This window comes from Spea bombifrons, chromosome 13 (genome assembly GCF_027358695.1).
Source record: "Spea bombifrons isolate aSpeBom1 chromosome 13, aSpeBom1.2.pri, whole genome shotgun sequence".
NCBI lineage: Eukaryota > Metazoa > Chordata > Amphibia > Anura > Pelobatidae > Spea > Spea bombifrons.
The window spans coordinates 10,398,870-10,412,947 of record NC_071099.1 but is presented as its reverse complement, the minus strand read 5'-3'; the positions used below and the strand labels follow the sequence as shown (position 1 = coordinate 10,412,947).

General features: G+C 50.2%; 2 protein-coding genes across 4 annotated transcripts; both read left to right on the top strand.

Annotated features, from left to right (window-relative positions):
• Window positions 1-1,001: 1,001 nt before the first annotated feature.
• On the top strand, window positions 1,002-7,390 carry ARFGAP1 (ADP ribosylation factor GTPase activating protein 1). 3 transcript variants are annotated; one of them, XM_053453340.1, is made up of 13 exons: window positions 1,002-1,102; window positions 2,426-2,490; window positions 2,591-2,700; window positions 2,901-3,072; window positions 3,184-3,284; window positions 3,402-3,491; window positions 3,623-3,734; window positions 3,893-3,949; window positions 4,107-4,139; window positions 5,212-5,268; window positions 5,854-5,913; window positions 6,640-6,713; window positions 6,844-7,390. In XM_053453340.1, exons 2-13 carry the CDS (start codon window positions 2,431-2,433, stop codon window positions 7,178-7,180), a joined length of 1,263 nt encoding a protein of 420 aa, XP_053309315.1. In that variant the 5' UTR covers window positions 1,002-1,102; window positions 2,426-2,430; the 3' UTR covers window positions 7,181-7,390. The 3 variants fall into 3 exon arrangements, with proteins under 3 accessions (XP_053309315.1, XP_053309316.1, XP_053309317.1); XM_053453341.1 differs by lacking the exon at window positions 5,212-5,268; XM_053453342.1 differs by lacking the exons at window positions 5,212-5,268; window positions 5,854-5,913 and having other exon boundaries at window positions 6,646-6,713.
• A 2,911-nt stretch (window positions 7,391-10,301) lies between these two features.
• On the top strand, window positions 10,302-14,052 carry LOC128470883 (DEP domain-containing mTOR-interacting protein-like). The gene is made up of 9 exons (XM_053452742.1): window positions 10,302-10,387; window positions 11,139-11,317; window positions 11,606-11,729; window positions 11,957-12,135; window positions 12,363-12,548; window positions 13,107-13,223; window positions 13,362-13,432; window positions 13,674-13,778; window positions 13,927-14,052. The coding sequence occupies exons 1-9, from the start codon at window positions 10,302-10,304 to the stop codon at window positions 14,050-14,052; spliced, it is 1,173 nt and encodes a 390-aa protein (XP_053308717.1).
• The last annotated feature ends 26 nt before the right edge of the window (window positions 14,053-14,078 follow it).

The window sequence follows — 14,078 nt, the reverse complement described above, 5'->3', positions numbered from 1 at the left end:
CATTAATGCATATTATTTGTATTTTGTTTAGCTCTTAAGGTGAATTTTTGGAGTTAAAGGAAAGTTTACAATAAAGCTTTTAAAAATCATCAGTAAAGTTTTGGCCATCATTCAGACGGGGTCTGCTACACCTCGTATATATATTATAACTAATGCCTCGTATATATACCGTAATAATATAACTAATGCCTCATATATAATAACATAACTAATGCCTTGTATATATAATAATATAACTAATGCCTCATATATAATAATATAACTAATGCCTCATATATAATTAAATAACTAATGGCTTGTATTCAATAATATAACTAATGCCTTGTATTCAATAACATAACTAATGCCTTGTATATAATAATCTAATGCCTCATATATAATAATATAGCTAATGCCGCGTATATAGTAATATAACTAATGTCTCGTATATACGGTAATAATATCACTAATGCCTCATATATATTAATATAGCTAATGCTTCATATATAATAACTAATGCCTCATATATAATAATATAGCTAATGCCTCATATATATAATAATATATATAATATATATAATAATATAACTAACGGCGCATATATAATAATATAACTAATGGCGCGTTTATTATAATAATAACCATAGGTCTGTATAAACCATATGCAATACACACTAATGACGCATATATATATTTATATATTTATATACATTTAATGAGTAATGTAAATAATGACACAGATAGATGGATATATGGACAGATAGATATAATGGGTAGACAGAGAGTGGGATGCATCTGATGTACTGAAGCTCGTGTGACCACACCCCCATATGACGTCATTCACGCAGAGCTTTGGCACACGTAGAGTTAAGGCTTCAGCGCTCCCATAACCCACTGCGAAGATGCAACGTAGCCGGAAGATGGCGGCGGAGTGAAGGGGAGCTGGACAGCGGCAACCGAGACACCGGGACCGAGGAGAGAGCGGCAACCGAGACACCGGGTCCGGGGAGACAGCGGCAACCGAAACACCGGGTCCGGGGAGACAGCTGCAACCGAAACACCGGGTCCGGGGAGCAGTAAACGAGGAGACCCCAGGCTGAGCGCTATCCGACCATAAGAGAAGGTACCGGCCGGAGAGAGATGCCATCGCCCCCCCCCCGCCGTGGCCATCGCCCCCCCCCCGCCGTGGCCATCGCCCCCCCCCCCGCCGTGGCCATCGCCCCCCCCCCCCGCCGTGGCCATCGCCCCCCCCCCCCGCCGTGGCCATCGCCCCCCCCCGCCGTGGCCATCGCCCCCCCCCCCCGCCGTGGCCATCGCCCCCCCCCACCGCCGTGGCCATCGTCCCCCCCACCGCCGTGGCCATCGTCCCCCCCCCCCCGCCGTGGCCATCGTCCCCCCCCCCCCGCCGTGGCCATCGTCCCCCCGCCGTGGCCATCGCCAGCCCCCTCCTGCCGTGGCCATCGCCAGCCCCCTCCTGCCGTGGCCATCGCCAGCCACCCCTGTGGCCAATGCCATGCTCCGCGGTCTCCAGTGGCCATTGCCACCCGCTGCTCTCTGCCGCCCCCCTCCTGTGGTGGCTGTCGCCGCCCTCTGCCGCCCCCCACGTGGTGGCTGTCGCCGCCCTCTGCCGCCCCCCCCCCCCCGTGGTGGCTGTCGCCGCCCTCTGCCGCCCCCCCCCCCCCGTGGTGGCTGTCGCCGCCCTCTGCCGCCCCCCCCCCCCGTGGTGGCTGTCGCCGCCCTCTGCCGCCCCCCCCCCGTGGTGGCTGTCGCCGCCCTCTGCCAGCCCCCCCCGTGGTGGCTGTCGCCGCCCTCTGCCGCCCCCCCCGTGGTGGCTGTCGCCGCCCTCTGCCGCCCCCCCCCCGTGGTGGCTGTCGCCGCCCTCTGCCGCCCCCCTCCTTTGGTGGCTGTCGCTGCCCCCTGCTGTGGTGGCTGTCGCCGCCCTCTGCCGGCCCCCTGCTGTGGTGGCTGTCGCCGCCCTCTGCCGGCCCCCTGCTGTGGTGGCTGTCGCCGCCCTCTGCCGGCCCCCTGCTGTGGTGGCTGTCGCCGCCCTCTGCCGGCCCCCTGCTGTGGTGGCTGTCGCCGCCCTCTGCCGGCCCCCTGCTGTGGTGGCTGTCGCCGCCCTCTGCCGGCCCCCTGCTGTGGTGGCTGTCGCCGCCCTCTGCCGGCCCCCTCCTGTGGTGGCTGTCGCCGCCCTCTGCCGTCCCCCTCCTGTGGTGGACGTCGCCGCCCTCTGCCGCCTCCCTCCCTCTGGAGGCCGTCGCCGTCCTCTGCCGCCTCCCTCCCTCTGGAGGCCATCGCCGCCCTCTGCCGCCTCCCCCCCTGTGGTGGCCGTCGCTTGCCGCCAAAGCGCCACCCTCCGCCGCACCATCCCTGTCCTCCGCCGTCGCCCCCTCGCCATTCCCTGTCGCATGGTGACAATCTGACGGAGGTTTTCGTTTTCTGGCAGTAGCGATGGCGAGCCCAAGGACCAGGAAGGTGCTGAAGGAAGTCCGAGTTCAGGATGAAAACAACGTAAGGGGCCGCTTTGTGCGCTCTAGTCACGTTTTCTAAGATGCTTTTACCAAAGCTGTGTAATTCAGTCCCGGATATTAACCTGGCTCTTCTCTTACAGACCTGCTTTGAATGTGGAGCTTTTAACCCTCAGTGGGTCAGCGTGACCTACGGAATCTGGATATGTCTGGAGTGCTCCGGGAAACACCGAGGACTTGGAGTTCATCTCAGGTGAGATTTACCTGCCAAGAACAATCTTGATCCCTGCCAAGTGGTCCTCTGATGGTTATCGCTGAGGCTTCTACCTTTCTGATTCCACAAGTCTCACCTGGACTTTATTTGGGAAATTAGGAAAAAGTCCACACCGGGCTCTCGCTGGTTTGTCTTGTGTTTGCTGTTCCCTCCATAAGTTTTGTCCCCCCCCTTCTCAGTTTCGTGCGTTCTGTGACAATGGACAAGTGGAAGGATGTCGAACTGGAGAAGATGAAGGTCGGAGGTAATGGAAAGTTCCGACAGTTCTTGGAGTCGCAGGATGACTATGACCCATGCTGGACCTTACAGGAAAAGTACAATAGCAGGGCTGCTGCTTTATATCGTGACCGGGTGAGTTCACATGGCTATACTTGCGTAAACATACGTGGTGGGGACGCCGTTTGGTTGCGGTGGACGCATCGATCGAAGCTCATAGAGTTGATTGGCTTCCTTGCTCTCCAGGTTGCTACGTTGTCTGAAGGACGGGAATGGTCTGTGGAGACCTCACAGGCTCGGAATTGGACTCCCCCTCAGCCAAAGATCCTGGGTGGTTCCTCTCACCGGTATGAGATGTTTTACCCCAACTCCCCACCATGTTCCTCAGCGGGTGATGCCTTGACAGGCACAGTGGAATGAAATTGGCCGAGCTGACGTTTTGCTAACGGTCATTCTCCTTGCAGCTCGGCCGTAGGATCTGGCCAGACGGGGGTGTCATCAGGCGATAAAGCTTTCGAGGACTGGCTGAACGATGATGTGAATTCCTATCAGAGGTAACTAGATAGTCTTCTGCGTTCTGAGAACAGTTATGGCCACCTCAACGAGCTTCAGTGGTGCAATAATAAGGGGGCTTAAGCAAGTTTGGCGTAGGCGATATGATGTGCTCAAACCTTTCTTATTCCAGTGGCGGAGGTACTGGGGGCCAGGAGAACAGATATGTGGGATTTGGGAACACAGTCAATCCCCCGAAAAAGGAAGAAGATTTTCTGAACAACGCAATGACTTCTTTATACTCGGTGAGAGCCTGAACGGACTCTTGGGTTCTAGCCCCCTGTCTGCCTGCTGCTCTGGCTACTGCTAGACCCGTCAGGTTGGCCTGCGTTGGTCATGAGTTATCCCTCGTTGGAGGCTTGCAGATGGTCTCGAGGTAACTGCGTCACGTTTTCTCTTCCAGGGTTGGAGCAGTTTCACAGTCGGGGCCAGTAAATTTGCGTCTGCGGCCAAGGAGAGCGTGAGTTATGCTCTTTGGGATAACTTGCTTTTTTTTGGTTGGTTTGGCCCATTTGTGCGATAAAACATACTTATGACCTATTCAGTCAGGAACACGTCTCCTATTCCATCAGATTCAATGACTTTTTTTTTTTTTTTTTTTTTTTTTTTTTTTTTAGGCAACCAAATTGGGATCCCAGGCATCACAAAAGGTAACGGCTTAGAGATTTCCTTATTTTGATTATTGTGGTGGTGGGGGGTTATTCGCAAAGTTTGGTTACACTGCAGTACTCTTTTTCTATATATAATATTTCTGCTGGGTATTAACTCATGTTGAAGATTCGGGGGCTGTTGGGGTCGTTTAGGAACCGGAGTTTTCTGCTGTAGAAATTGTTCCTGGTTACTGTGGTTTTGCGGAACCGTTTGAGGGGCTTCGCTGTCCCACAGCCCACCAATCTGATAACTGTACTCTAGATTTAAAGAGTCTTTTTAACCAATGAGGAAGAACATAGCCTGCGGTAAGAAGAGCCTTCAAAAAAGACTTTCTAACAGATTGTAAAAGCTTTTAATCAGGGCAAGTAAGCCCGGGTCACGTTATATGCAAACGGGTGGCCATTGGAAAGTTCTATAGCATCAATGAAACCCATGTTACCTGCTACACAGGAGCGCAAAGAGTTCACCCCCCATTCCTAACTAAAAAGTGATTTTTCTCCCCAAACTCTCCCTCGCTGCCCACGTGCAGTTTTGGGGAGGGAACAAGCACCCCCAGGACTCGGTAATAACTCTTGGTGTACCCCGCGTGCATGGTCCATGCGTGGTGGTCCGGTGCCGTTGTGACGTGGCAGCTGTTTCGTGGTTTTGTTGCGTCGTAGTTGTGATGCTTGGCGTAATCCCTGCCCCGGGAGTCCGTGCCGTCACGCTCCATCGTGTCATCCGATCATCACGCGCAGCTCGGTGTCCGGTGCATGGTGCTAGGAGGCTGAGAATCCCAACCAAAACTTTAACTACTCGACGTGCTTTACATGATTTCTAACCCAAACCTGTTAAAGGTCCGTACCTGGTCCCCCCCCCCGTTACCCCCGGCCCTCCCTGAAACGTCCTCTTTCCCTCTTTCACCTGAGCCTCCCCAGCCGGCTGTGTCTCGTTTCCACCATTGCCCGTGCTTTGACCTTCGCATGTTCTTAGTCCTCGTGAAGCTGAAATCCTATATATAAAAGTAAATCGAAGCCTTTGACTTATCTTGAGTCTTCTGAACCCTCTATTGTTCTTTTTTTTCCTGGATAGGCCTCTGAGATAGGTCAGACCCTTAATGAAACTGTTGTCAAACCAGCCCAAGAGAAGGTAACTTTGGCTCCATGCAGATCAATGAACTGACTACCGAGGTTAACGCTGTGGGTTTTACGGCTGGATTTTCCAACTAACCGCTTTCAGATCAATGCCTTCCTCCACGCACCGCGTCTTTAGTCTTAATTCAGTAGCAGCACATTCTGATTGTCTTTGTTGACTAATTTGGGAAAATACCTATGTAAATTTTTGGTGGATCCCCTCGCAATGTGCCCAGGATCTCATAAAGTATTGGAATGATCTGAAGGGTTTCCGCCAGCGTCATTTCCATTCTAGAGAAATTTCCCCGCCGTAGGGACGGTCAACCTACTTCTCTACCGTTCTTGAAAATCTACACCTGGGGGATAATGGGAACTGTAGTCTTTTAAAAAGGTGCTCCCCCCCCCCATTGTTAGAGCGCTCTTTGCTTGGCTCCTTTTTCCAGGCGTTTGCTCTGCCGTAATCACCGCGCATGTCGTACTCTTCACTGCTATTCTTGCGCACGCTACCTGTTGATTGACGGGTCCTTCACCCCGCTCCCTGTCATGATCTCGCCTCTGACCGCTGCTCCTCCATGTCTCCCCGTCTCCTCCTGCCCATCAGGTGAAAGAAGGGCGAATCTTGGAAGACGTCTCCAGTGGAGTATCCCAGCTGGCAGCCAAGGTAGGGGGACGCGCGGTGCGGCCGCTCTCCATACTCGACTCGATTGTGGGGGAAACCGGCACTATTTGCACAATGTGAACAGTCTCCGTAATGTATTTACGCCTGGTTAGCGATGAAGGTCCCGGCACTGGTTGGTTGCTGCTGGCAGGCGGGTAAAGGATTAAATACGTTGGAGGCTGCATAGACTGAGAGCCGCCGGTACCCCAATCTTGCCCTGTGGTATGGAGACGGCTGCCATGTTAAAATTGTGAAATTGTCTTGTAACAATGTTTTGTCTTTTTTTTTACCCCTCTTCCACATGCTGCCCTTTCTGGACAACGTGGGGTGAGTGGAAGCCACACCGCCTGGTCTCCAGTTAAATACCCATTGTACAGCGCTACGGCATAGGATGGCACTATATAAAACCATAAATACCTTTCTCAGAAAGCTTTGGAAAGGTCATATTGCCCACTAGTGGAGAATCCGTATATTACGCTCCATTTCTATGTGCCAAAATTCTTTTTACTGGTGGCTTTTATCCTGAAGAGATGGAAAGACCGTGGAGTCTGGCTCCCAGAAATTTATTGATGCCTGAAAATAAGCCAGATGGGCTCCTTTTAAATTAATTTTTTTTAATTTGAGCAGTTTTATAATAAATTATCCTAGCCCATGAATGGGAATCATGAATTTCTGAGTTTGTCTAATGAGATGTGACTGTTTAATGTAACCCCCTTCCTTTCCATTTAGGTGCAGGGAGCTGGTACTAAAAGCTGGAAGGATGTTACTACATTCTTCTCTGGCAGGAGTGAAGATACAGATGGGTGAGTGTGTGTGTGTGTCACTGTGTATCGCTGCGTTGAGTGTTTCTGTGGCAGGCGAGCGTGTCACTGTGTATCGCAGCAGGTGCGTGTATTTGTTAACAATGTGTGTCTCGCGTTGTCCTTTGCCCAGCTCTGCCCCAGGCGACGGCTTCCAGCAGACAAGTGGTGACGGCTACCAGAACGCTGGACCCCCCAAGAACTTCTGGGAAACATTCGGTAGCTCTGAGGACGTCCAAAAACCTTCCAAATCTCCGAGTGGGGACAGCTGGACCTTCCCGGAGAACTCCACCGGGCGGAAGAGCTCCGACAGCTGGGAGGTTTGGGGCTCCGGAACCACCTCCAACAACAAGAACAGCAACAGTGACAGCTGGGAAAATTGGGACAGTCACTGGGAGGGCGCGGAGGGTAAAGGCAAGAAAGGCCAAGCACCGGCCACCGATCCTGGGTGGGAAGACGCTAACTGGTAGGGTTGGGGGAGCTTGACTGAGCCAGACAGGGGTATGAGGGCAGGAGTCCCAGCTTCTAGTTGCCCGAACAGTCCTTGACCATTCTCCATTATATGTAAGCAGAGAGGTCCCTGTGCCAATGGATCTAGAGGTGGGAAATTTGCTTGGCTGTACGTTTCCCCCAGGGGGTGCCATGGTCCTGCGGACCTTTCCCAATATGTCTAAAGTCTGGCGGCAGCTCTTGCTCTATGATTAGTGGAGTCAGGAGGGACACGTCAGCCAAGTATCCCACTCGCTTAGGTTTGGGGCTGGCAGGGTCCGTTCGGGGGGGGATTCAGTGGGCACCTGCATCCTCAGGACTCCTCATCTGTCATCTTCTGCTTCATCTCACCCTGTCTGCCTTTCAACTATACATGACTCGCCCTCTTTCTCCAATATTTTAGTAGAAAGGGATTTGGCGGAAGCCTAAGGGTGCCCCTGCCCTACTCCTTCCCCCTCAGAGTATTGAAGTGCAGAGGTTTATCGGTGAGTCTGCTTCTGTATGCTATTGGCCAACGTATTTTTTTATTTTAAGAGAAGGTTAATGACTTTACTGCCCAAGGGGTAATATCCAGTGCCCCTTCTCTCTTTGGCATTGAGTTTACTAAGGTACCCCAGCTCCCCATATACCTCCAGAACAGCCTTCCACTCATCATGCTGCTGAATTGGATTACTGACCCTCCAGCCTGCTACAGCTGCAGTCCCACTGACTTCACTAAAATTTCAAACAGTCTGGCAGTATTGTGCAAAAGTATATATTTTAAGTAGGCAGTGACCGGCTAACGTGGTTGCCCCTAATTAATCATATTACATGCCCGTGATATTATTTGTATGAATATGGAGCAACCATGTTTTTGCTGTGATAAACAAACCCCTTTGTTACTGTGAATAATGCGAGACGTATTCAGTGGTAACGCACAGTACGCAGCGCAGGTTAGTGCCCCGTTTGGCTGCCCGTGTGAGGCATTGCCTCCTCGTCTGGCAAGCTGTGGGGTAGTTGTGGATCGCAGGTCGTGGAATGAGGGCAGATTTCCTTAAATGCTGTTTTATCTCTTAAGGGGTGTGTTGCGGAACGGGCTTTTCACCCCGGTCTTAAAAGCAAACAAACTTTTAAAATAGGTATTATCAAAGATGGATATTTTGATAGGATTAGCTAGGATATCACTCGTTTACAGAGTTAATGAAGTTTATTTTATGTTAATTATTTAGCCGTAGATAACGTTGCTTCTTAGAACATTCCGACAAAAGGCAGGTTTAAAGACCAAAAGGGTTTATGAGATGTGAAAAATATTACACATCGATAAGATCTTTTAATATGTGGCTTGTCTTAGACCCTTTGGGGTGTTAAATTCACCCCTAGGTGATATCATGCTAAAGGTTAAAGGTCCTGTTGTTTCATCCCTGATCACTGAAAGGGGAGTTGAAATGTTTTCATTCTCACTCCAGACCCTTATTTATTGACCCCCTTTGCTTATTTTATTGTGAAAGTGTTTGCGGGGTGGGTTCTGGCACTCACGATCCGTGTTCCTCTCCCTATCCGGTGCCTGAGTTTCCGTGTATGGCGTGCTGTATCATGTCCCTCTTTGTGATCCTTGTGCCGTCGCACGTCGAGTAGCCTGTTTCTAGGGATCATTACTTGGGGAAAATTAAAAACAATGGAAGAAGCTTTTCTTTTTGTCGTGTTTATTAAAACTCATACAGAAGCGTTCCTCGTCGTACATACACAGCGAAATTTCAGGCAATACCGTACATTTTACATGAAATCAATGAAGTTGATTAGAGTGTGCGAGCAGCATCTCTTGTACCGGCCCAGGGAAGCATATAGTTAACGTAAATAAAGCGGGCCCTCAGGAGTGCTGTACGCGTTATTATACCCTATCGCTGGGGTAACTGGGTGAAGCCGTCCATGAACACCCCATGATTTCATCGGGATGCTAACAGCCGTGACGCCAGCGATTACACGGTAAAGAAGAACCGGACGCTTCGCTCAACAGAGCCAAAAGATTCCAGCGGTATGAGGGGGTTACTGCGACTGCCCCCCAAACAACGCGGAGATCATTGCTTGGCCCCCGTCCAGCTCATACAGGTACTGGTACCAGTCACTACATGGGGGGGGGGGGTCTCTGGATTCGTTACACGGTGGGGGCAGAGACTTCTAGAATATCTCATGTGCCAATTAATATGGCGGGGGGGGGGGTTACTGGCTGTATGAAGGAGACACACGGTGACGCCTGCAGGTTCTGCTCACCCAAATTACAGCTAACCCCCCCTCCCCCCGGCCAATACCAGGCTGTACGGGCCACACACACTAACATACATACATATGTACACGCTAACATACACACACTAACACAGAAACATACATACACACGAATACAGTAACATACTTCTACGCTAAAATATTAACATACATGCACAATAACATCCACAGTAACACATACATACACACTAATACAGTAACATTCATAGACAGTAATGCACACACACAATAACATATTAACGTACATCCACACATACACGTTAATAAACCACACATTCACTGTTAATTAAGCGCCCCTCCCCCGGCCAGTGACAGCACTTCCGCGGGCCTCACGCGCGCTCAACGCCTGGGCGCCAGGAAATGACATCATATTCCTGGGCTGAGACTGAGGGAGTGCGGCTCCCGGGGATGGCGGGAGGCCTCGGTTACGCCGGTGCTGCCCCGGCTGTTATATCGGATTATAATACAGACCCTCCTCTGTCGGCAGGAAAAGGTGTGTCCTCTCCGTGTGGTTTGGGAATATGGGCGGGGAATACATTAGGGGCGGGTCCTGAGTATTTTGAGGGTGGGTGTGGTCCTGTATATTGAAATGGACTAATTACCGCTTAGGGTCAGGCCTGCTAACGCTGCTGGGAGGCTGATGCATGCTACAACCTGCTTGCTCCATTTGGAATCCCAAAATAGGCTTATTCCCAGAAAGCCTGCTATCTGAGTCCTCTTGCTGCCATCTGCTGACCTGGAGTCTTAGGCTTTGTAAATGTTTTGTTGCTCGGGTTTAGTAAGGTCCTCTTTGGTTAAAGTGTAGGGTGTAGTCTACCATCCCTGCTGGGTGGTGAGGACAAGATGGAACTCCTGAGTACCAGTTTAAAGAAGAAGGCTGAGGAGCACCAGCTTTGGGTGGAGGTCTGTGTAACTGGAGAGCAGCTCAGGTGAGTGGCCACAGCAGGAATCCAGGGGTTAATTACCTTCTTGGGTCTTCCCAGCCTATCTTGCTGACCCCATGAAGCCCCCATGCACTTGTAGGATTGTAAATCCTATTATCCTCAGCCATCTGCTGATGTTTATGTAGTGTGGGCTGTGGGAAGCCTGTCCTGCGTTACTTTACGTGGTGGAGGCTAATGTGAGGGTAACGTGGAGGCCGGGATTTCACATTCACCCTGCCTGATCACAGGTGAGTCAATCAACACGAGTTCTGCTGCCTGCCTTGGTGCTGGATTACCTAACAGACCCGTGATGACCTCTACGACGCTCCTGATTGTGCTTTATTATTATTATTATTATTATTTGTTTTCTATAGTGCCGTCATATTCTGTGGTGCTGTACAATGGATTAAACAGGACATGACAATTAGTGCACAACATAACAATTCGAGTTACAGAACTACAGGAGGGGCCTGTGCACAGGAGCTTACAATCTGGAGGGTTGAGACTGGTCTGCAGACCACAAAATATTTGCAACGGAACATGTTTTAGGCTGTGAAATGTTTTAATTTGTTGCCTAACAAATTGGAATTGGCTTCAACTTCCAAAGTATAGTTGTAAAAAAAAAAAAAATCTGCTTAAAACTGTACTCCCCTAATTTTTTTTTTTATTATTTATTTTTTTTACATTTTATTTGTTGCCGTCTTATATCCGGGTTCCCCACCGTGGCGGTTTCTGCCCAATCGTTTCCAATTCTCAGGCAGCGTTTGCACAACGCCAAACTGATCAAAGACCGCTGTAATCACATGCGCACCTACCCCAACTGCTTCGTGGCCAGCGAGCTCGTCGATTGGCTGCTGGAATGCAAGGAGGCGCCGGATAGAGAGACCGCCGTCACCATCATGCAGAAATTTGTGGATCATAATGTTATCCATCATGGTTAGTAGGATAGGGGGGGTTTGGGGGTATCTGGCATACTATTAACCTTTTCAGTTCTGGGTACAGGCATTAGACCCCCCAGCTTGGTGCCCCCATACTTGAGTTGTTGGGTGTAACTAACGTTAGCTGGTCCTGGGACATCAGGGCATTTCTGGCCTGTGGCCCCAGTCGATCCTGGCTGTGAATTTGCCCCCCCCGGGTACAGCAGGTTTTCTGGTAATGCCTCAGCGACGTGGTCACGTTTCGGACGCCTCTTCCCTCTCTGTTCCTCTCTCTTTCTGTCTTTAGTTTGTGACGAGTACTTGGTGTTTAAAGACGCCAGGCTGCTCTACCGCTTTCGGGATGATGACGGCACTCTGGCCCCCGACCGCCAAACCAAAGTGTTCAGGAGAGCCCAGCGCCTGTATGAAACGTGAGTGTTTCTGATTGGCCGAGGGAATGCTCCCCAAAAGTTATGTGGGTTCAGAAGACGTATATATTGGGGGGGGGGGTGCTCCTATAACACTTATACCTATACATCCGTGGTGATAACTGTCAGGCAGGACCACTTAAGGCTGAAGTTCAGTTTTCGAGGTCCTGCTGCATCCTGATAAGACTCTGTTGGATAATCTTGCCCCCCCCCCCCTCTGTCTCCATCAGGATGATGAACCAGGAAGACTCCATCCTGCAGATCCGAGAACACGGCGCTGAGCGGTACCGACGGGCATTCCTGGGCAGCCAGATGTTGGATTGGTTGGTCAAGAATCGGGAGGTGGCTTCCAGGGTAGACGGGGAGGAATTTTGCCGTGCGATGCTGGAATATGGAATCATACAACATGGTACCCTTAACAATGTACAGAGCTGCCGAATATGATGGCGATATAAAAAAAAAAAAAAAGCCCAAGTTTGCTATAGCTCTGTGTTTAACTGGATAACTTCATTAAATTGTCTCTAAAATACTGTTTTGCTTCTTTTTATACATTTTTATTAATATTTTGAGTTTCTATTCCGACCCGGGGAAGCTGCGGTCTGACACAGACGACCCCCCTTCTTCATTTCTCCTTAGTGGCCGGTCGCCATCACTTCTCCGACTCTGACCTGCTCTACCAGTTCATCATCAACTTTCGCCGTAAGAGGAGGCTGATGGAGGTCCTGGAGGTCCAGTCCATCGGACCCAAGAAAGACTCCCCCGACAGCCCTTTCTGCCTCCGAAAACTCAACGCTGAGCTCCCGCCGGGCAGCTTTGTGTGCGGTGAGAGCGGGATTATACCCTATTTAATATAGAATTACAAAAGAGTTTGGTCCGGAACCGCTCCGATGATTACAGGACTGGTTCTGCTCCCGAAGCCTCCCGCTGTACAGACAATATAAAGTCCTGCTCTTGGCCACTAGATGGCAGTGTTGCGATTACCATTTTGGGGTTTGTGCATTTAAAATAATATAAATTGTAAATTTAATTTAAAATGCTGTTACATAATTAATGGATAGAATGCAGGTACCGTCTTCATGTTTTAATAATCGTGATATAGCCACTAATTGGATTTACCTCTCTTGAAATCCCGATTGTGTGAACATTTCTATCTCTTGGTACGCCTAGAAGTGTTCACAAATGTAAGGCTCTGATCTGGTTCCAAAACTGCCCAATTCCTGCTTCTGAGAGATCATTCCCTCTCCTCTCTAACACAATTAGTGCAAACTGTTTTAGTAAACAGATATTTCCCATGTATTTCCCCCCCCCCCAAACATGTTTGGAAAGCACCCCCTGTGCATGCTGCATAATCCAAGCTGAACTCTATGAATTCACCCCCAGCTCCTGTGACTGACCCAAGGCCCCCAACTCTGATCCGGAGAAGCGGCAGTACCGGAGGGTCTGCTGCCAGCTACAATTACTATTCGCCCAACAAACCACTGCTGGGACCCCCTTCGGGTGAGTTTAAACAACCTATCCTACTCTCGGGGTAACGGAAACCCCTAGAGTAGGATACCCCTTCCGATACGGCGCGGGAATATACAGTTACGGACGCTGGGCATACACCAAATCTTTCCTTTCTTGATTCTTTCGCAGTTCTTAAGAGGCCGGTGTCTGTGGAGGAGCTGCTGGCGCCAGGAGCCCCCTATATTTCAAAGGTCCTAAACGTAAGAGGAGACGCTGAATGTGGCAGCGAGACCGGAAGGGGTTTATCTTTTTATATTTTATTTAAGACGAGGATAACCGATATGTCTTAACATTTCTCTAGGATGGTTATGGGATGACGTGGCTTTAGAAGCTACTTATTGAGGCTCTCGGCTTGCATACCTTTTGAGTGGGGGGCTTGTATAGGGGAGGGTTGGTATAAACTAATACGGAAGTCTGTCATCTCCCCGAATTCTTTCTCAGATTCTAGGAGATGATGTGGGTTGGGGGTTCGTGATCCGTGGAAGTGGTCCGTGTTATGTTCAGGCTGTGGACCCTGGTGGTCCAGCGGCGGCGGCTGGCATGAAGGCGAGTCCCATCTTATTTTTAATCTCTATTACTTAGAGGTGGTGGAGGATTTATGTTGCTGGGTCAGATCGAGTTGCTCAATCTGGTGGGATTTTCAGTTTCTGTTGATTTTAATATTTTTAACTAAAAATCTGCTCTTTCTCCCCAGACCCGCCAGTTTCTGCGAACGGTGAATGGACTCTGCTGCCTGCGAATCGATTATCAGACAATCAACAAACTCATCGTGGCCGGTCCTCGAAGACTCATCCTTGAGGTTCTGGAGCCTTTCGAGTGACCGCCCCATCCTCGTGTCCTTTTACT